Source organism: Oncorhynchus kisutch, linkage group LG30, assembly GCF_002021735.2.
Source record: "Oncorhynchus kisutch isolate 150728-3 linkage group LG30, Okis_V2, whole genome shotgun sequence".
NCBI classification, from domain to species: Eukaryota; Metazoa; Chordata; class Actinopteri; order Salmoniformes; family Salmonidae; genus Oncorhynchus; species Oncorhynchus kisutch.
In genome coordinates this window covers 37,194,595-37,216,903 of record NC_034203.2, presented here as the reverse complement: position 1 = coordinate 37,216,903, position 22,309 = coordinate 37,194,595, and the positions used below count along the sequence as shown (strand labels likewise).

General features: G+C 42.3%; 2 protein-coding genes across 2 annotated transcripts; both read left to right on the top strand.

The window, feature by feature from the left end:
- The first annotated feature begins 3,761 nt into the window (after positions 1-3,761).
- On the top strand, positions 3,762-5,685 carry LOC116358628 (C-C motif chemokine 20-like). Its single transcript, XM_031810533.1, has 4 exons — positions 3,762-4,319; positions 4,444-4,555; positions 4,835-4,912; positions 5,063-5,685. The coding sequence occupies exons 1-4, from the start codon at positions 4,232-4,234 to the stop codon at positions 5,097-5,099; spliced, it is 315 nt and encodes a 104-aa protein (XP_031666393.1). The 5' UTR covers positions 3,762-4,231; the 3' UTR covers positions 5,100-5,685.
- A 14,602-nt stretch (positions 5,686-20,287) lies between these two features.
- LOC109869205 (C-C motif chemokine 20-like) lies at positions 20,288-21,817 on the top strand. Its single transcript, XM_020459179.2, has 4 exons — positions 20,288-20,456; positions 20,581-20,692; positions 20,972-21,049; positions 21,200-21,817. Exons 1-4 carry the CDS (start codon positions 20,369-20,371, stop codon positions 21,234-21,236), a joined length of 315 nt encoding a protein of 104 aa, XP_020314768.1. The 5' UTR covers positions 20,288-20,368; the 3' UTR covers positions 21,237-21,817.
- The last annotated feature ends 492 nt before the right edge of the window (positions 21,818-22,309 follow it).

Below are 22,309 nucleotides of genomic sequence, written 5' to 3'. Positions count from 1 at the left end.
CCATTGTTTCGGGTTGTCATGTTCTATCTTTCCTGTCTGTTCCCTCCTGGTCTTGTGTTCTTTCCTCTTAAATATTGCTTCCTATGCACAAAGGTTGCTGAGGTCTGGGGAGGAGGTTGGTTGGTGCAGGTGGAGGTGTGAACACATAACCCCTCATATTGTCTGTTCCCTCCTGGTCGTGTTCTTCTTTCCTCTTAAATATTGCTTCCTATGCACAAAGGTTGCTGAGGTCTGGGGAGGAGGTTGGTTGGTGCAGGTGGAGGTGTGAACACATAACCCCTCATAATGTCTGTTCCCTCCTGGTCGTGTGTTCTTCTTTCCTCTTAAATATTGCTTCCTATGCACAAAGGTTGCTGAGGTCTGGGGAGGAGGTTGGTTGGTGGAGGTGTGAACACATAACCCCTCGTCAATTTGGGACGCAGGGGCTGTGTCAATTTGGGACGCAGGGGCTGTGTCAATTTGGGACGCAGGGGCTGTGTCAATTTGGGACGCAGGGGCTGTGTCAATTTGGGACGCAGGGGCTGTGTCAATTTGGGACGCAGGGGCTGTGTCAATTTGGGACGCAGGGGCTGTGTCAATTTGGGACGCAGGGGCTGTGTCAATTTGGGACGCAGGGGCTGTGTCAATTTGGGACGCAGGGGCTGTGTCAATTTGGGACGCAGGGGCTGTGTCAATTTGGGACGCAGGGGCTGTGTCAATTTGGGACGCAGGGGCTGTGTCAATTTGGGACGCAGGGGCTGTGTCAATTTGGGACGCAGGGGCTGTGTCAATTTGGGACGCAGGGGCTGTGTCAATTTGGGACGCAGGGGCTGTGTCAATTTGGGACGCAGGGGCTGTGTCAATTTGGGACGCAGGGGCTGTGTCAATTTGGGACGCAGGGGCTGTGTCAATTTGGGACGCAGGGGCTGTGTCAATTTGGGACGCAGGGGCTGTGTCAATTTGGGACGCAGGGGCTGTGTCAATTTGGGACGCAGGGGCTGTGTCAATTTGGGACGCAGGGGCTGTGTCAATTTGGGACGCAGGGGCTGTGTCAATTTGGGACGCAGGGGCTGTGTCAATTTGGGACGCAGGGGCTGGTATGATGTTCCGGGGTCCTTGTTGGTCCCCGGTTTTATGGGGGGGAATGTGACGACCCTCCCACTCTGTCTGCCGTATTCTGTCTGTTCTTGTTTCCTTATTAGGATGCCGGTGGGTGGAGTTGGGAGGGTCGTCAGCTTCATGGGAAACACCTGGGCCATGTGTCTCCCAGGATAAATAGACCTCTTCCACATTCATGGAGGAGACTCTCTCCATGCAGACACCTTTGTAGATTGTGTTGTGGTTCTTGGTGGCCTTTTGTTTGTTTGCTTTGGCACCTTTCAACACCCTGCATTATCACATTCATGCATGCAAAACATTCACTTACACTACTGATTACTGATTACACACACCATTGTATATTTTCCTTAGTTGCTTTAGTTAATAAATATATATTTTGTTACTCCTTATCTCCACGTTGTCTCCCTTTGTTACGGGCTTTGAGCCGGTTCGTGACAGAATGTGCCCGTCCTCCTATAGCTCCTTCCATCAGCCTCCTCTGTGTGGCGCACAATGCACTGTGTTTCCTCCTAGACCAACTGATACATCTGATAACTGTACATACAGTATGTTCTATGATATGATCTGTGGTGGTTTCACTGATGTGGGTACATGGTTACACATACACACATAACCACAGCAAAGGTGTTAAAACCCCTAAAAGTCTGACCGATTTCGGGGGTGGGAGGGTGTTCTACTAATCTAACATATGGAATTGTCTTCAGATGGTCACACCATGGATAATTTAGCTATTTGATGTTGAATTTTAGGACCCCTTTAGGTATCAAAAATAATTAATAAAATGTTGCAATTTTCCTTTGCTACTACACCCAATAGAAAGCATTGAATAACACATTCATAAATCACAAGAAAAGACAGTAAAAAGATAAATCATAAGGAATCAGGTTTTGAAGTGTCTGTCCTTTTTATAGAGAACACTCAGGAAATATTTTGTTTTTTTTGGGATACATATTTATCCCCATGTTTTTGGTGGCACAAAACTACCTCCATACGTCTATTCATTTGTGTTGGGACCTTCAGACGAGTCCCGTGACACTTGTGGGGCTCGTAGAGAAAAACGGAGAACACCATCGTGTTGGTGAGAGTCAGTGTGGTATTAGTGGAGTAATAGTTTCTAGTCCAAACGGTTCAGACACTACAGACAGAAGTTGACACATCAGTGTTACTTGTGGGGGACGGAGATCAAAACAGAGATCTGGAGAACCATTCAGACGCTACAGACGTTTTTGTGAGAAGACAGATTTTGGGGAATTCTCATGGTCTGACATCTTTCACTGCATATGTGGATGTGGTGGATTGAGAAGCAGCTCATTCAAAAATCTGATATCTCTAATTTAAACTGACGTATTTTGATGGGGATTGTATTTACTGTCACTTAGATTGATGAATGGGTGCATAAACAGGCTATTCATTTGAGACCACAGTTATTCTCTGTCTGAATCAAAATACAAAGGTTTTTATATGATTGACACATCTCCCACATCCTTTGGTTATGAGGGTTAAAGGGCATTATAATGTAGAATTGATATATTGTTCAATTGAGGTACAGTGGTTGGCATGTAATTCACCCTACACTCCTTGTATTTATAACTAGTTCATATAGGATCATAGGATAGAACGGTGTTTCTTAATGGGGACCCAAAAGGTGTGCACTTTTCTGTTATTGCCGTAGCACGAGACACCTGATTCCACTAATCATTGGGAGTGTTCCTCTGCCTAGGCGTTGCTGATGCATGCTAGATCTTACAATGCCTGGATAGGTAATATAAGGAATTGCTGATGCATGCTAGATCTTACAATGCCTGGATAGGTAATATAAGGAATTGCTGATGCATGCTAGATCTTACAATGCCTGGATAGGTAATATAAGGAATTGCTGATGCATGCTAGATCTTACAATGCCTGGATAGGTAATATAAGGAATTGCTGATGCATGCTAGATCTTACAATGCCTGGATAGGTCATATAAGGAATTGCTGATGCATGCTAGATCTTACAATGCCTGGATAGGTAATATAAGGAATTGCTGATGCATGCTAGATCTTACAATGCCTGGATAGGTAATATAAGGAATTGCTGATGCATGCTAGATCTTACAATGCCTGGATAGGTAATATAAGGAATTGCTGATGCATGCTAGATCTTACAATGCCTGGATAGGTAATATAAGGAATTGCTGATGCATGCTAGATCTTACAATGCCTGGATAGGTAATATAAGGAATTGCTGATGCATGCTAGATCTTACGATGCCTGGATAGGTAATATAAGGAATTGCTGATGCATGCTAGATCTTACAATGCCTGGATAGGTAATATAAGGAATTGCTGATGCATGCTAGATCTTACAATGCCTGGATAGGTAATATAAGGAATTGCTGATGCATGCTAGATCTTACAATGCCTGGATAGGTAATATAAGGAATTGTTGATGCATGCTAGATCTTACAATGCCTGGATAGGTAATATAAGGAATTGCTGATGCATGCTAGATCTTACAATGCCTGGATAGGTATTTTAGGTATGTTCTAATGTTCTATTAGCAATCTGGTGCTTGACAGCACGGTCGATGACATCCCACACAACCATTGGTTGATGCATCCGTCGTCTGAGCAGGGTTTTGATGATGAGGTAATTAGTGGAATCAGGTGTGTAGCGTTTGGGGCAAAACTAAACCCTTTGGGTCCCCAGCACCAGAATAATGAAATACTGAGATATAATATAAAACACAAACTCACTTAACATAATCCCAAAATGTATTCCTTAACCCAGGAGACTTCAACAAAGGTACAATAATTTAGGTACACTAATATTGTCGTGCATTTCAATCAGCTCAGAATAAATGCTGTATATAAATATACACGTAAAAGCTGTTCAAACATCCTCCCTCTTGTTCTGTTCAAGAATCTTGTTTCCCTTTTTTGTTCATTGGGGAAAGTGATGGGGAAATTCTGCTGTGGAACTTTGGTTTTAAGGCGTGGGTAGGAAAGCCCATTTCTCCCTCTCAGAGAATAAGCCTCTACCTGCACCAGGAGTATATATATGGCTCTGGTGAGGAATAGGACCTCACACAGCCACTGAAGCTCTTTGTCTGAAGACAGCAGCTCATCACATCACAGCACCACTGAAGAAGAGATGGCCCTGATCAGAGCCCCTGTTATTGTGCTGCTCGTGCTCCTGGCTGTGGGGCTGTTTGCTGCCGAGGTTTCTGCAGCTAAACAAGGTCAATATTGGATGTGAACGTTTTGTCTCAGTCCGTCTGTCTGTCTGCCTGCCTCTTTGTTTTTTGCAAATGGTGTTTTTTAATTGCTATACAAGATAAAGTTTCTTGTCTTTTTGCTCAATAGGTTTTCCTAGAGGCTGTTGTACGAGTTACTCCCAGGGTAGGATGGACATTCGTCTCATCCTTGGCTTTTCCATACAGACAGTGAAAGACGGGTGCAACATTGATGCTATCATGTGAGTGACTCTGGAAGGCCTAACAGTAGAACTGGGACAAATTGCAAGTAAAATGATTACGTTAATTGTAACACATGTAGTATTTCTTCAATTTAAGTATATCATTAAGTATAAAATAACTTTACAACAGAAGTAAAACAATTTGATAACTTGATAACTTGGTTGTTAGTTGCATTGATTCATTTGCGATGTGATATTGCATTGTGATATTATAGAGATGTAAGCCTATAAAGCACTGATGATTGACTGATGTTGTCTCTTCAACATGTTCTCTTCCAGTTTCCACACTGTCAGAGGGAGATTCCCATGTATGGATCCCACCAAGGGCTGGGTTATGAAAGCTGTTCGCAAGCTGAGGTAAGAAATCATTCATATTTATTCAGGATAAAATGATTTGGTTCCATGGAATTGAATTATACTGACAGTGTGTGTAGGGTTTATCATAAGGATATTAGGTAAAATGATGGTATAAGAAATGGATGACATAACTTTATTTCTTCTCTACAGGGAGAGAGCGGAACAATTGAACAAGAAAAGGTCATAGGAATAGTTGTCATCACAAGGGTACACAGGACGAAGAGTTTGTGTTGCTATCTTCAATGACGGAGGAGAATGCAAACATGCTGGAACCCTGCTATCTCTAAGTTTATCCAACTACCTGAATTTTATCAGACATTTCTCTCTGCTGAAAAGTATAATAAATTAAGGATATACACAACGCGGAGCACCTGGACACAGCCCTGAGACATTGTATATTGGCCACATATGACAAACCCCTGAGGAGCCTTATTGCTATTATAAACTGGTTACAAACATAAGTAGAGCAGTAAACATATTATTTATTGTCATACCGATAGTATATGGTCTGACATACTACAGCTGTCAGCCAATCAGCATTCAGGGCTGGAACCTCTGTTTATTATTTTACATAACCTATTTGTATATGAAATCATCTGTGTTGGCAGAGTTTAATGGTATAATCTTGTTGTATGAGCATCAGAAATCACATGTTTTAACCCTTTTATTCATAAAGGTCTTGTGTATGATCAGATCATTGATCACATCTGTTATATTTAACAGTTACTGTTACATTTTATATCTATAATAAATAATGTATATTTTACTAAGAATTCTCACTTCTTTTGTGTATTCATCTTGTGTGGTATGAGGGGGGCTCCTGAGTGCCACAGCGGTCTAAGACACTGCATCTCAGTGCTTGAGGTGTCACTACAGACATCCCTGGTTTGAATCCAGGCTGTATCACAACCGGCCGTGATTGGGAGTCCCATAGGGCGGCGCACAATTGGCCCAGCATCGTCCAGGTTTGGCCGGTTTAGGCCGTCATTACAAATAAGAATTTGTTCTTAAAACCTCTTGGGGCTAGGGGGCAGAATTTTCACTTTTGGATAAATAGCGTGCCCAATTTCAACTTCCTGCTACTCATGCCAAGAATATAAGATATGCATATTATTCATAGATTTGGATAGAAAACACTCTGAAGTTTCTAAAACTGTTGAATCATGTCTGTGAGTATATCAGAACTTATGTAGCAGGCAAAATCCCGAGGACTAACTGTTCAGATTAGTTATTTTTTTAGCCCTCTCCATTCCCTGGGTTGTCTTTGCCAAGGGATATTTCATAGGAACCTGTTTTCAGTTCCTACCACTTCCCCTGGATTTCACCAGTCTTTGGAATTTGGTTGAGGTTATTCCTTTGTGCAATGAATAAGTAGGCCAACTAGGAACTGGGGACACTTTTGTGAGTTGTGCAAGACGTGAAAAGCAGCGCTGGTTTGTTTTCATTCCTGTATTGAACACAGAAAGACCCGTCTACAATTTGATCGATTATTAACGTTTAAAAATAGCTAAATTTGTATTACAAAAGTAGTTTGAAATATTTTGGCAACGTTTATAGGCAACGTTTGAAATATTTTGTAGTGACGTTGCGTTTTTTGTAAGCTGTTTTTTTCTGGATCAAATGTGCTTTATAAATGGACATTTTGGATATATATGGATGGAATTAATCGAACAAAAGGACCAATTTTGATATTTATGGGACATATTGGAGTGCCAACAAAAGAAGCTTGTCAAAGGTAATTCATGTTTTATATTTTATTTCAGCGTTTTGTGTAGCGCCTGTAGGGTTGAAATATGCTAACTCCTTTGTTTACTGCTGGTGCAGATGGTGCAGGCTATCAGATAATAGCTTCTTATGCTTTCGCCGAAAAGCATTTTTAAAATCTGGCATGTTGGCTGGATTCACGAGTGTAGCTTTAATTGAGTATCTTACATGTGTGATTAATGAAAGTTCGAATTGTATAGTATTTTATTTGAATCTGGCGCTCTGCATTTTCCCTGGCAATTGGCCAGTTGAGACATTTGCGTCCCGCCTATCCCAAAGTGGTTTAACTGACTTGCCTAGTTAAATAAAGGTTAATTTTTTTGGGACAGCACAATGACAGATACTAACTGATGAAGCAGACAGACAGAGAAAATATCGTATAGTAACTGTGGAGGACAATAAACCATAAACCAGGTCACCAGTGGGTGGATGTAGTAACTGTAGAGGACACTACACAATGAGAGGTGTGGTGTTTTTACTATCATTAACTGAAAAGTTTTAGTTTTTATCAAAGATTCTCTGTAATTAGCATTTCGTGATTAACTAATCAGGCAAATGGAATTAACTAGGAAGTCAGGGGGAAAGGAAAATATTCAGATTACAAACTTATAATTTTCCTAATATAACTTTTCAGATATTTTAATATCTGATCAATTAGTCTTCTGATTAATGACTTATTTATTTTACGTTAGTCTCATTCCAAACGTTGTAAATGGTTTGTTATCTGCACGAACCCAGTCTTCACTATGAGTCATCCATACATCAATTGTCTTAAATCATTTATTTATTAACTAACTAAACAATCACAGAAGTGCACACACAAACAAACAAAGTAAATGTGGTTACAAGAAATGATAGGGGAATGTACCCTAGTGGGCTAAATAGGCATTGCGGCTTGTTAGACAAAAGGGGAGTGGGGGTCAGCTGAGAAGTCACTACAGAGTTGATGATTATAACAATTGAAATGCTAATCCTTTGCACATGAACGCTCACTCATTCAGGAACAATTGCAATCAATATATATATTTCCGCTCAGTGTGTCGTCGGGATCTCTGTTGAAAAGTTTGTTCTGTTGGAGAGTGTCCGACCTCTCTCTCTCTCTCTCTCTCTCTCTCTCTCTCTCTCTCTCTCTCTCTCTCTCTCTCTCTGTGTGTGTTGTGGTTAGAATGGATAGTTCAGAGTGACATTCATTCAGGTCGTTATAGATTAGATGTTTTGGCGTTGTCGATCTTCCCGTTCAATGATACCGAATTCCTAGGTGCAGACTAGTAATTAATATCAAAGACTTGTTCTTATTCTGTCGGTATCGATAGTCTAAGAGTTTAACCACGTGGAATGGTTAAAAGATTCAGCAGTCTGGTCTCAAACCTTGGCCCTCTCGTTATCGAGGTAAGCTGGTCTGCAACCTTTGTCCTCTCGTAATTGAGAACAACATGGTCTGTTGAGAAATTCTCAAGGTGGGGGTTATATTCAGAAGAGCAGAAAAAGCTGTCTCATGGCGCCAGGTCCTAACTGTGCTCATGGGCGGTCCTCTGATTTAGTTAACCTGTTGAGTGAAGGGGGCAGTATTTTGATTTTTGGAGGAAAAACGTATGCAAATTTAACTGCCTATTTCTCAGGCCCAATATCTAGAATATGCATATAATTGTCAGATTAGGACAGAAAACACTAAAGTTTCCAAAACTGTCAAAATATTGTCTGTGAGTATAACGGAACCCATATTGCAGGCTAAAACCTGAGGAAAATTCAACCGGGAAGTGGCCTCTATTTTGAAAGCTCCATGTTCCATTGAATGCCTTCCCTCCATTTAAAGGGATATCAACCAGATTCCTTTTTCCATGGCTTCCCCATGTTGTGAACAGTCTTTAGACATAGTTTCAGGCTTTTATTTTGAAAAATTAGCGAGAAAGATCACATCGCGTCAGTGTATAGCTGGGTGTCCCCAGAGTTTTGCTTGCGCAACAGTTTGGAGCAGCCATTGTGTCTCTCTCTCCTATTGACGAAGCTAAAGTCCTGGATGATATATTATCGATTATATATATATATTATATATATTAATGTATTGCTTTTCTGACTTTTGTGACTAATCTACTTGGCGGCTAGCTGTTTGTAATATTTTGTCTACTGAGAGAGATGTTCTTACATAAACGCTTTGATACCTTTCGCTGAAAAGCTTTATTGAAATCTGACACCCCAGGTGGATTAACAACAAGCTAAGCTGTGTTTTGCTACAAGGTAGCACAACCAAGAGGAACTAATGACATCAGCACTGAGTCAAGGACCATATCACCTCCACCCTACCTGACACCCTAGACCCACTCCTAGACCCACATCAATCAGTGTTAAATTCCCAAATTCCAAACTGTGTCACAACACACACTGTTGTCTCTGCTACCAAAGCAGTGAAATTCCAGTTCTGGAAGTTCTCATTCTGCATTTTTAACCAAATTATTTTCTTGTGAGAATTCAATAGCTCAACACATGAACAGTGATAAAGAAATCTAAATGTTTCAAATAGATGGGAAGTTGACAATAGATTATTAGTAGCATGTATTTATACTTTGTTGTTGTGATTTCATTCATATAATTCAGTTATTATTCTATTGTTACAGTCATGAAATATTCAAATGCTGTAAGAGCCGACGCTGGAGATGAGAAGTAGCGACCGGGAGTCAACATTTAATAGGAACAGACAAGGAACAAGCAACAGCCTCAGCCCCGGGAAACATACGGACAGACGACAAACAATGCAGTCGGGAACAGAGATGGGGAACTGACAAATATAGGGGAGGTAATAAACAGGTGAGTCCAGGTGAGTCCAATAATACACTGATGCACATGATGGGGAAAGGCAGGTGTGCGTACTGACGGTGGCAGGAGTGCGTAATGCTGGGGAGCCTGGTGCCTTCGAGCGCCAGGGAGGGGGAGCGGGAGCAGACATGACAATTGCATTGAATTGCAAAATCTGATGCAATGATTTACTGCCATAGGGCTGGGTGCAGCTAGTATTAATATATTGGTCAATTTACAGGAAGTAAATACATAGTTATCTTCATATGTGCTAAACCAAAAATATTTGTTAGGCCAAGTCCATTGGACAATTAAATAGGAATATCAAACGTCTGAGGTATAGAGATGGAAATCACAATTCAGAAACATGAACCAAAACTCATTACAACTGTTATTGACCCGGTGTGTCAACTCAACCATAACAGACATGCAGCCAAACATGCTGATGGAAATGCTCTCTTCCTCTCTCTCTCTTCATCCCTATCACCATCTCTCCCATCTGTGTCCCTAACTCTACTCCCTCTCTCTCTCAATCTCTCTATCTCTTTCTTCCTCCCTCTCCCTCTCTCCCCTCTCTCTCTCTCCCTCCTCTCTCTTCCTCTCTCTCTCTTCATCCCTATCACCATCTCTCTCCTTCCCTCTCTCCCACTTTTCCTACCTCTCTTTCTCTCCCTGCTCTCACCCCCCTAACCGTCTCTCTTTCTCTCCCCTCTCTCCCCAACTCTACTCCCTCTCTCTCTCAATCTCTATCTCTTTCTTCCTCCCTCTCCCTATCTCCCCTGTCTCTCTCTCTCCCTCCTCTCTCTGCCTCTCTCTCCTCCTTCCCCTGCCCTATCTCTCTCTCTCTAACCGCCAGGGGTTTGAGGTTTGGGTGGGGGGGGGGGGCTGTTCATTGACCCGGTGTGATGTAGATCATGATGTGTTTTCCCACTTAAATCAATCTGACAGGCAGTTAGATGGGTATGTACCCTCTTAGAAACATTGGTTTCGGCTGTCCCCGTAGGAGAACCCTTTTTGGTTCCGGGGAGAACCCTTTTTTATTTCCACATAGATCCATTTTGGGTTCCATGTTGAACCCTCTGTGGAAAGGGTTGTACATGGAACCCAAAAGGGTTCTCCTTGAACCAGGTTCTTAATAACTTCTTTGTGTGTGTGTGTGTGTGTGTGTGTGTGTGTGTGTGTGTGTGTGTGTGTGTGTGTGTGTGTGTGTGTGTGTGTGTGTGTGTGTGTGTGTGTGTGTGTGTGTGTGTGTGTGTGTGCCTGCGTGCCATGTCACGAAGGTGGATATTGATCCAACATCTGCCGTGAGCATTCATGTTACACGTGGACAGCCCAGCGAGTCTCATAACCATATTTTCTTTTTCATTCATTGATACAGAATTTAATCAATAATATATCCTCTCTAGGGTACGTGGGACGCTCAGAAAACAACAGAAATAAATCCCATAATTAAAATTCCTCAAACATACAAGTATTTTACACCATTTTAAAGATTAACTTGTTGTATAACCAGGCACCGTGTCCGATTTCAAAAAGGCTTTACGACGAAAGCAAACCAAACCATTATGTTACGTCAGAGCCAAGTCACAGAAAAAAACTGCCATTTTTCCAACCAAAGAGAGGAGTAACAAAAAGCAGAAATAGAGATAAAATGAATCACTAACCTTTGATGATCTTCATCAGATGACTCTCATAGGACTTCATGTTACACAATACATGTTTGTTTTGTTCGGTAAAGTTCATATTTATATCCAGAAATCTCAGTTTACATTGACGCGTTATGTTCAGTAGTTCCAAAACATCTGGTGATTTTGAAGAGAGCCACATGAACTTACAGAAATACTCATAATGAACATTGCTAAAAGATACAACTGTTATGCATGGAATTTTAGATCCACTTCTCCTTAATGCAGATATCAAAAAAACTTTACGGAAAAAGCAAACCATGCAATAATCTGAGTACAGCTCAGAGACCAAAACAACCCAAACAGATATCCGCCATGTTGTGTAGTCAACAGTGTAGTCACAACCTTTGCTGATATTCATCAGAAAGCACTCCCAGGAATCGCAGTTCCACAATAAATGTCCTTAATTTATGTCCAAATACCTCCTTTTTGTTAGCGCTTTCAGCCCAGTATTCCAAATTCATGACACGCGATCACTAGGAGCAGACGAAAAGTCAAAAAGTTCCGTTACAGTCTGTAGAAACATGTCAAACGAAGTACAGAATCAGTCTTTAGGATGTTTTTAACATAAATCTTCGATAATGTTCCAACGGGAGAATTCCTTTGTCTGTAGAAATGCAATGGAACGCATGCTAACTATCACGTGAACGTGCGAGACTGAGCTCTCTGACAGACCTCTGACTCATTCCCCTCTCATTCGCCCCCACTTCACAGTAGAAGCATCAAAGGTTCTAAAGACTGTTGACATCTAGTGGAAGCCTTAGGAAGTGCAATATGACCCCATTGACACTGTGTATTCGATAGGCCAAGAGTTGACACCAAGCCCAGCACAGGGTAGCCTACACCAATCCCAACACAGGCTAGCCTACACCAAGCACAGCACAGGTTAGCCTACACCAATCCCAACACAGGCTAGCCTACACCAAGCCGAGCACAGGCTAGCCTACACCAAGTCCAACACAGACCTGAGCCAATTTTCCGTGCTTACCGTAGGGAGAGTGTGACTGGTCAGGCACTGTGTTATGCGGTGATGCACACTGTGTCTCCAGTGCGCATTCACAGCGGTGCGCTCTGTGCCAGCTCCTCGCATTTGCCGTGCTAGAGTGGGCATTCAGCCAGGTCGGATGGTGTCGGCTCAGCGCTCCTGGTCTCCTGCGCCGGCTCTGTGTACTGTGTCTCCGGTGCGCCTTCACTGCCCAGTGCGTCCTGTGCCAGCACCCCGAAAGTAAGCATCCAGCCAGGACGGGTTGTGCCAGCTCTACGCTCAAGACCTCCAGTGCGCCTCCACGGCCCAGTGTATCCGGTGCCTGCTCCACGCACCAGGCGTCCAGTGCATCTCCCCAGTCCGTGAGACCTGTTCCAGTTCCACGCACCAGGCTTCTAGTACGTCTCCTCAGTCCGATGAGACCTGTTCCGGCTCCACGTACAAAGCCTCCAGTGATGATCCATGGCACGAAGCCTCCAGTGATGACCCATGGCCCAAAGCCTCCAGTGATGATCCATGGCACGAAGCCTCCAGTGATGATCCATGGCCCAGAGCCTGCAGTGATGATCCATGGCACGAAGCCTCCAGTGATGATCCATGGCCCGGAGCCTGTAGTGATGATCCATGGCACGAAGCCTCCAGTGATGATCCATGGCACTAAGCCTCCAGTGATGATCCATGGCCCGGAGCCTCCAGTGATGATCCATGGCACGAAGCCTGCAGTGATGATCCAGGAAAAGGAGCCTCCAGCGACGGTCCCCAGTCCGGAGTCTTCGGCGACGGACCCCTGTCCAGAGCATCCGGCAACGGTCCCCAGTCCAGAGCCTCCGGCGACGGTCCCCAGTTCGGCGCCTCTGGTGACGGTCTGCAGTCCGGAGCCTGCGGCGAGGGTTCCCAGTCCAGAGCCTTCGGCAAGGGTTCCCAGTCCAGAGCCTTCGACGGGGGTTCCCAGTCCAGAGCCTTCAGCGAGGGTTCCCAGTCCAGAGCCTCTGGCGACGATCTACGTTCCGGAGGTCCCGGCGACTATCCCTGCACCAGAGGCGCCACCGTTGTGGGGGGGGGCCTCAAGTGAAGCGGGGTCTGCATCCCGCACCGGAGCCCCCACCGAGAGTAGATGCCCACCCGGACTCTCCCCTATAGGTTCAGGTTTGCGGCCGGAGTCCGCACCTTTGGAGGGGGGCTTTTACCCCCAAGCCATAAGACTCCTGAACAAGTAATCAAATGGCCACCCGGACTCTTTGCATTGTCTCCCCCCCAACCCCTCTTTTACGCTGCTGCTACTCTCCGTTTATCATGTATGCATAGTCACTTTAACTATACATTCATGTACATACTACCTCAATTAGCCTGACTAACCGGTGTCTGTATATAGCCTCACTACTGTATATAGACTCGCTACTGTATACAGCTTTCCTACTGTATATAGCCTTGTTATAGCGTCACTACTGTTATTATTCACTATCTTTTACTGATATTTTCATTTCTTTACGTATCTATTGTTCACCTAATACCTATTTGTTACTGAAAAATTGCACTGTTGATCAGGGCTTGTAAGTAAGCATTTCAAAAAGGTGTATTCGGCGAACGTAACAAATAAACTTTGATTTGATTTGCTTTGACACTGATGGCAGCAAACAGCACATTAGATGACAGTTCCTGTCCTATTTACTAGTTTCACCCAGTGTCACGTTCTGACCTTTATTTCCTTTGTTTTGTATTTAGTTAGTATGGTCAGGGCGTGAGTTGGGTGGGCAGTCTATGTTTGATTTTCTATGATTTGGGATTTCTATGTTTCGGCCTAGTATGGTTCTCAATCAGAGGCAGGTGTCATTAGTTGTCTCTGATTGAGAATCATACTTAGGTAGCCTGGGTTGCACTGTTTGTTTGTGGGTGATTGTCTATGTTAGTGGCTTGTGTCAGCACAGGTCTCATTTGTAGCTTCACGGTCGTATTTGGTATATTTATTTTTTGTTACTCTTTTGTATAGTGTTCAGTTCTTTCTTTAATTAAAATTCACTATGAACACATACCACGCCGCATATTGGTCCTCTGATCCTTCTCGCCTCTCCTCTTCAGATGAAGAGGAGGAAGACCGTGACACCCAGAGTCATCAGTGCCAACAACAGCAGCAGCAGAGTAGAGAGAGTCACAGCAAGCTTTGCCATCTTGTCAGCTTCAGAGGTCGAGGCAGGTAGTGAAGTTCAACAGATACCTGGAACTCTCTCCTCAGAATGAGATTCCAAAATGATCTGATCCAATGATCTGGAATTCTAGTTTAAATACTTTCTCAGTTGGAAATATGATGCCCTTTTCTGGACCGTAGACCCAGCGGTTGTGGAACAAGGTGGAAACTTCAGTCTTGACATGTATTTGGGTCAGGGAAGTTTGACACATATGTCACATTGTTGGTACCTTGGTAAACTCCCTTCCACTCTGGGGCCGGATTAAGAATTTACAGCAACTATACAATGATGAGGCAGGATAGCCTAGTGGTTAGAGCATTGGGCTAGTATTTGAAAGGTTGCAAGTTCAAATCCCCGAGCTGACGAGGTACAAATCTGTCATTCTGCCCCTGAACAAGGCAGTTAACCCACTGTTCCTTGGCTGTCATTGAAAATAAGAAATTGTTCTTAACTGACTTGCCTGGTTAAATAAATGTTAAAAAAAATGCATGTCAGCAAAATTCTAAGGGAGATGTTATCATTGTATAATAGAGGATTTACATAATGTTGGGATTGTGTGACAATGTACAAGTAGCCTTAAAAAGAAGTTTGATTTTTCAATTCAAACACATTTAGTCCGTTGTGATTAGAAGGCCAACTGTATGTAGGAGTTATATTGAATGTTCCTGAAGGCCTAGTTACAGTTTGGACTTAAATCGGCTTGAAAATCTATGACAAGACTTCAAAATGACTGTCTTGCAATAATCAACAACCAACTTACCAGAGGCTGAAGAATATTTAAAGGAATAATGGACAAATATTGTAAAATCCAGGTGTGCAAAGCTCTTAGGGACCCAGAAAGATTCACCGCTGTAATAGCTGCCAAAAGTGATTCAAATCAAATCCAAAGCAAAATGTATTGGTCACATACACATGGTTAGCAGATGTTATTGCGAGTGTAGCTTGTGCTTCTAGTTCCGACAGTGCAGCACTGTCCTTGTTTTGTATCATCTCCGTTATTTATGAATTATTCCCCCCTGTACTTGCTTCTCATCTCCCATCGTCTGTCCTCACATGTTAGTATTGTGGAGCAACTACAATGTTGATCCATCCTCAGTTTTCTCCTTTCACAGCCATTATTCAACTCTGTAACTTTTTTAAAGTCACTATTTGCCTCATGGTGAAATCCCTGAGCGGTTTCCGTCCTCTCCAGAAACTGAGTTAGGAAGGACGCCTGTATCTCTGTGGTGACTGGGTGTATTGATACACCATCCAAAGTGTAATTAAAAACATCACCATGCTCAAAGGGATATTCAATGTCTGCTTTATATTTTATTTTGACCCATCTAGCAATAGGAGCTCTTCTTTGGGAGGCATTGGAAAACCTCCCTGGTCTTTGTAGTTGAATCTGTGTTTGAAATTCACAATTCAACTGAGGGGCCTTAAGCATAATTGTATGTGTGGGGTACAGAGATGCGGTAGTCATTCAAAAATCATGTTGAACACGATTGTCACCCCCTGATCTGTTTCACCTGTCTTTGTGATTGTCTCCACCCCCCTCCAGGTGTCACTCATCTTCCCCATTATCCCCTGTTTATTTATACCTGAGTTCTGTCTGTTGCCAGTTATTTTTGTTCGTTCAAACCTACCAGTGTTTTTCCCCTTGCTCCTGTCTTTGCTATAATCCCTGCATTCTAGTTTCCCGGTTTTGACCTGCCTGCCCCTGACCCTGAGCCTGCCTGCCGTCCTGTACCTTTACCCCACCTACCTGGAATCTGACCTCTGCCTGACCCTGAGCCTGCCTGCCGTCCTGTACCTTTACCCCACCTACCTGGAATCTGACCTCTGCCTGACCCTGAGCCTGCCTGCCGTCCTGTACCTTTACCCCACCTACCTGGAATCTGACCTCTGCCTGACCCTGAGCCTGCCTGCCGTCCTGTACCTTTGCCCCACCTGCCTGGAATCTGACCTCTGCCCTTGACCTGTCCTTTTGCCTGCCCCTGTTCGAGTACAACTTTATTTACTTTGACGCTGTCTGCGCCTGGGTCTTACCTTAAACTTGATAAGTTGCATGGACTCACTGTGTGCAATAATTATGAGTTAAGACAATTTTTACTCCTGAACTTATTTAGGCTGGCCATAACAAAGGGGTTGAATACTTATTGACTCCTTTTTTATTCATTTGATGAGAATTTGCTGGAGTATATTGTCTAGCACAGTCTCAATTTTATCCATTTTAATTTCAGGCTGTAACACAACAAGATGTGGAAAAAATCAAGGGGTGTAATAACTTAAGACACTGTACTTTTCCATGTATCTAAGCTTACTGTATTAAGAGCTAATGATATGAAACATGAACTTCTGAATTGCAGGAATCCTTTGTTCTATATTATATTAAGCAAGTATCAGTGGGTGTGAGTTCAACTTTTACTCATCTCTTCAGCTCATTGAAGTGGTCTTCAATTGTTCTGTGAATGTAGAGGATCCTCCCACTTTGTCCCAGGTTTCACATGGTAGTTGTGTGAGGTTATACATTGCAAAAAAACAGCACCAATGTGTTAAATGTCTCAATATTCATATAAACATGATAATGTCCCAATTAATGCATTGTGACAAACTCAAGAAGGAAAAAGTTGTGGTTGTAACAGGGACAGTTATGATGCAACAACTGAAGAGGAACTGTTAAAACCCATTTATGATGACCTGTTTAGTTGTCACGGAAACACTTTTCCCCATTTGAGTTGAGGCCTCAACACATTCTGTGTTCCTCTGACCTAGAAAATAACCATATTATCAAGACAACCTACACGTAACAGCCCACATCCATGTACTTCAGTGCACGATGTCTCAGTCACACACAAAGACACAGACACACACACAGACATGACAATTAGATTGATCAGATAGGAGATTGAATTCCTCTTGTATTTCCCTGCTGTGTGTATTTACTACCCAAACAAAGTCACAACTGAAAGTTCCCCTTCACATTCGCCATTTGAAATTCCCTGCTCAACAGGTTAGACGAGTGTTCCTCGAGTATAGAATGTTGACCATCAGTCAGAGCTGTAGAATTACAACTAATCATGTCATTATGTCATCATTGTTGTCATACGTCTTGTAAGAAAAGTTCTTGCTCATCCTCAGTGCAACACCCTGTGGTGAAATTAAAGTTCTTTACTCGTTCTGTGGTGCTGTTGTGGTTTGGTTGATATCTAACTCCACATATTTTTTAAGTAAATATCACCACCCCAAATGGTCCCTTTCATAGCTTCATAGGACATAAACAGGGGCAGTTCCATGGTTTGACTCAATAGACTTTATCACTGTGGCGCTAGAGGAGGCTGGTGAGAGGGGCTTTAGGAGGACAGGCTCATTGTAATGGCTGGAATGGAATCAATGGAAAAGAGTCAAACACGTTGTTTCCATGTGTTTGATGTGTTTGGGACCATTTCATCAACTCCATTTTGGCCATTAGAATGTGCCCGTCCTCCTATAGCTCCTTCCATCAGCCTCCTCTGTGTGGCGCACAATGCACTGTGTTTCCTCCTAGACCAACTGATACATCTGATAACTGTACATACAGTATGTTCTATGATATGATCTGTGGTGGTTTCACTGATGTGGGTACATGGTTACACATACACACATAACCACAGCAAAGGTGTTAAAACCCCTAAAAGTCTGACCGATTTCGGGGGTGGGAGGGTGTTCTACTAATCTAACATATGGAATTGTCTTCAGATGGTCACACCATGGATAATTTAGCTATTTGATGTTGAATTTTAGGACCCCTTTAGGTATCAAAAATAATTAATAAAATGTTGCAATTTTCCTTTGCTACTACACCCAATAGAAAGCATTGAATAACACATTCATAAATCACAAGAAAAGACAGTAAAAAGATAAATCATAAGGAATCAGGTTTTGAAGTGTCTGTCCTTTTTATAGAGAACACTCAGGAAATATTTTGTTTTTTTTGGGATACATATTTATCCCCATGTTTTTGGTGGCACAAAACTACCTCCATACGTCTATTCATTTGTGTTGGGACCTTCAGACGAGTCCCGTGACACTTGTGGGGCTCGTAGAGAAAAACGGAGAACACCATCGTGTTGGTGAGAGTCAGTGTGGTATTAGTGGAGTAATAGTTTCTAGTCCAAACGGTTCAGACACTACAGACAGAAGTTGACACATCAGTGTTACTTGTGGGGGACGGAGATCAAAACAGAGATCTGGAGAACCATTCAGACGCTACAGACGTTTTTGTGAGAAGACAGATTTTGGGGAATTCTCATGGTCTGACATCTTTCACTGCATATGTGGATGTGGTGGATTGAGAAGCAGCTCATTCAAAAATCTGATATCTCTAATTTAAACTGACGTATTTTGATGGGGATTGTATTTACTGTCACTTAGATTGATGAATGGGTGCGTAAACAGGCTATTCATTTGAGACCACAGTTATTCTCTGTCTGAATCAAAATACAAAGGTTTTTATATGATTGACACATCTCCCACATCCTTTGGTTATGAGGGTTAAAGGGCATTATAATGTAGAATTGATATATTGTTCAATTGAGGTACAGTGGTTGGCATGTAATTCACCCTACACTCCTTGTATTTATAACTAGTTCATATAGGATCATAGGATAGAACGGTGTTTCTTAATGGGGACCCAAAAGGTGTGCACTTTTCTGTTATTGCCGTAGCACGAGACACCTGATTCCACTAATCATTGGGAGTGTTCCTCTGCCTAGGCGTTGCTGATGCATGCTAGATCTTACAATGCCTGGATAGGTAATATAAGGAATTGCTGATGCATGCTAGATCTTACAATGCCTGGATAGGTAATATAAGGAATTGCTGATGCATGCTAGATCTTACAATGCCTGGATAGGTAATATAAGGAATTGCTGATGCATGCTAGATCTTACAATGCCTGGATAGGTAATATAAGGAATTGCTGATGCATGCTAGATCTTACAATGCCTGGATAGGTAATATAAGGAATTGCTGATGCATGCTAGATCTTACAATGCCTGGATAGGTAATATAAGGAATTGCTGATGCATGCTAGATCTTACAATGCCTGGATAGGTAATATAAGGAATTGCTGATGCATGCTAGATCTTACAATGCCTGGATAGGTAATATAAGGAATTGCTGATGCATGCTAGATCTTACAATGCCTGGATAGGTAATATAAGGAATTGCTGATGCATGCTAGATCTTACAATGCCTGGATAGGTAATATAAGGAATTGCTGATGCATGCTAGATCTTACAATGCCTGGATAGGTAATATAAGGAATTGCTGATGCATGCTAGATCTTACAATGCCTGGATAGGTAATATAAGGAATTGTTGATGCATGCTAGATCTTACAATGCCTGGATAGGTAATATAAGGAATTGCTGATGCATGCTAGATCTTACAATGCCTGGATAGGTATTTTAGGTATGTTCTAATGTTCTATTAGCAATCTGGTGCTTGACAGCACGGTCGATGACATCCCACACAACCATTGGTTGATGCATCCGTCGTCTGAGCAGGGTTTTGATGATGAGGTAATTAGTGGAATCAGGTGTGTAGCGTTTGGGGCAAAACTAAACCCTTTGGGTCCCCAGCACCAGAATAATGAAATACTGAGATATAATATAAAACACAAACTCACTTAACATAATCCCAAAATGTATTCCTTAACCCAGGAGACTTCAACAAAGGTACAATAATTTAGGTACACTAATATTGTCATGCATTTCAATCAGCTCAGAATAAATGCTGTATATAAATATACATGTAAAAGCTGTTCAAACATCCTCCCTCTTGTTCTGTTCAAGAATCTTGTTTCCCTTTTTTGTTCATTGGGGAAAGTGGTGGGGAAATTCTGCTGTGGAACTTTGGTTTTAAGGCGTGGGTAGGAAAGCCCATTTCTCCCTCTCAGAGAATAAGCCTCTACCTGCACCAGGAGTATATATATGGCTCTGGTGAGGAGTAGGACCTCACACAGCCACTGAAGCTCTTTGTCTGAAGACAGCAGCTCATCACATCACAGCACCACTGAAGAAGAGATGGCCCTGATCAGAGCCCCTGTTATTGTGCTGCTCGTGCTCCTGGCTGTGGGGCTGTTTGCTGCCGAGGTTTCTGCAGCTAAACAAGGTCAATATTGGATGTGAACGTTTTGTCTCAGTCCGTCTGTCTGTCTGCCTGCCTCTTTGTTTTTTGCAAATTGTGTTTTTTAATTGCTATACAAGATAAAGTTTCTTGTCTTTTTTCTCAATAGGTTTTCCTAGAGGCTGTTGTACGAGTTACTCCCAGGGTAGGATGGACATTCGTCTCATCCTTGGCTTTTCCATACAGACAGTGAAAGACGGGTGCAACATTGATGCTATCATGTGAGTGACTCTGGAAGGCCTAACAGTAGAACTGGGACAAATTGCAAGTAAAATGATTACGTTAATTGTAACACATGTAGTATTTCTTCAATTTAAGTATATCATTAAGTATAAAATAACTTTACAACAGAAGTAAAACAATTTGATAACTTGATAACTTGGTTGTTAGTTGCATTGATTCATTTGCGATGTGATATTGCATTGTGATATTATAGAGATGTAAGCCTATAAAGCACTGATGATTGACTGATGTTGTCTCTTCAACATGTTCTCTTCCAGTTTCCACACTGTCAGAGGGAGATTCCCATGTATGGATCCCACCAAGGGCTGGGTTATGAAAGCTGTTCGCAAGCTGAGGTAAGAAATCATTCATATTTATTCAGGATAAAATGATTTGGTTCCATGGAATTGAATTATACTGACAGTGTGTGTAGGGTTTATCATAAGGATATTAGGTAAAATGATGGTATAAGAAATGGATGACATAACTTTATTTCTTCTCTACAGGGAGAGAGCGGAACAATTGAACAAGAAAAGGTCATAGGAATAGTTGTCATCACAAGGGTACACAGGACGAAGAGTTTGTGTTGCTATCTTCAATGACGGAGGAGAATGCAAACATGCTGGAACCCTGCTATCTCTAAGTTTATCCAACTACCTGAATTTTATCAGACATTTCTCTCTGCTGAAAAGTATAATAAATGAAGGATATACACAACGCGGAGCACCTGGACACAGCCCTGAGACATTGTATATTGGCCACATATGACAAACCCCTGAGGAGCCTTATTGCTATTATAAACTGGTTACAAACATAAGTAGAGCAGTAAACATATTATTTATTGTCATACCGATAGTATATGGTCTGACATACTACAGCTGTCAGCCAATCAGCATTCAGGGCTGGAACCTCTGTTTATTATTTTACATAACCTATTTGTATATGAAATCATCTGTGTTGGCAGAGTTTAATGGTATAATCTTGTTGTATGAGCATCAGAAATCACGTTTTAACCCTTTTATTCATAAAGGTCTTGTGTATGATCAGATCATTGATCACATCTGTTATATTTAACAGTTACTGTTACATTTTATATCTATAATAAATAATGTATATTTTACTAAGAATTCTCACTTCTTTTGTGTATTCATCTTGTGTGGTATGAGGGGGGCTCCTGAGTGCCACAGCGGTCTAAGACACTGCATCTCAGTGCTTGAGGTGTCACTACAGACATCCCTGGTTTGAATCCAGGCTGTATCACAACCGGCCGTGATTGGGAGTCCAATAGGGCGGCGCACAATTGGCCCAGCGTCGTCCAGGTTTGGCCGGTGCAGGCCGTCATTGTAAATAAGAATTTGTTCTTAACTGACTTGCCTAGTTAATTAAAGGTTACTTGTTTTGGGACAGCACAATGACAGATACTAACTGATGAAGCAGACAGACAGAGAAAATATTGTATAGTTACTGTGGAGGACACTACACCATGAGAGGTCACCAGTGTGTGGATGTAGTAACTGTAGAGGACACTACACCATGAGAGGTCACCAGTGGGTGTATGTAGTAACTGTAGAGGACACTACACCATGAGAGGTCACCAGTGTGTGGATGTAGTAACT

Bases quoted from the DNA above. Each gene is read 5' to 3' on its own strand.
- LOC109869205 (XM_020459179.2), top strand. From the start codon at position 20,369: ATGGCCCTGATCAGAGCCCCTGTTATTGTGCTGCTCGTGCTCCTGGCT. The intron at 20,457-20,580 runs GTCAATATTGGA...TTTTCTCAATAG, and splicing joins GGTTTCTGCAGCTAAACAAG to GTTTTCCTAGAGGCTGTTGT. The intron at 21,050-21,199 runs GTAAGAAATCAT...TCTTCTCTACAG, and splicing joins AAAGCTGTTCGCAAGCTGAG to GGAGAGAGCGGAACAATTGA.
- LOC116358628 (XM_031810533.1), top strand. From the start codon at position 4,232: ATGGCCCTGATCAGAGCCCCTGTTATTGTGCTGCTCGTGCTCCTGGCT. The intron at 4,556-4,834 runs GTGAGTGACTCT...GTTCTCTTCCAG, and splicing joins TGCAACATTGATGCTATCAT to TTTCCACACTGTCAGAGGGA. The intron at 4,913-5,062 runs GTAAGAAATCAT...TCTTCTCTACAG, and splicing joins AAAGCTGTTCGCAAGCTGAG to GGAGAGAGCGGAACAATTGA.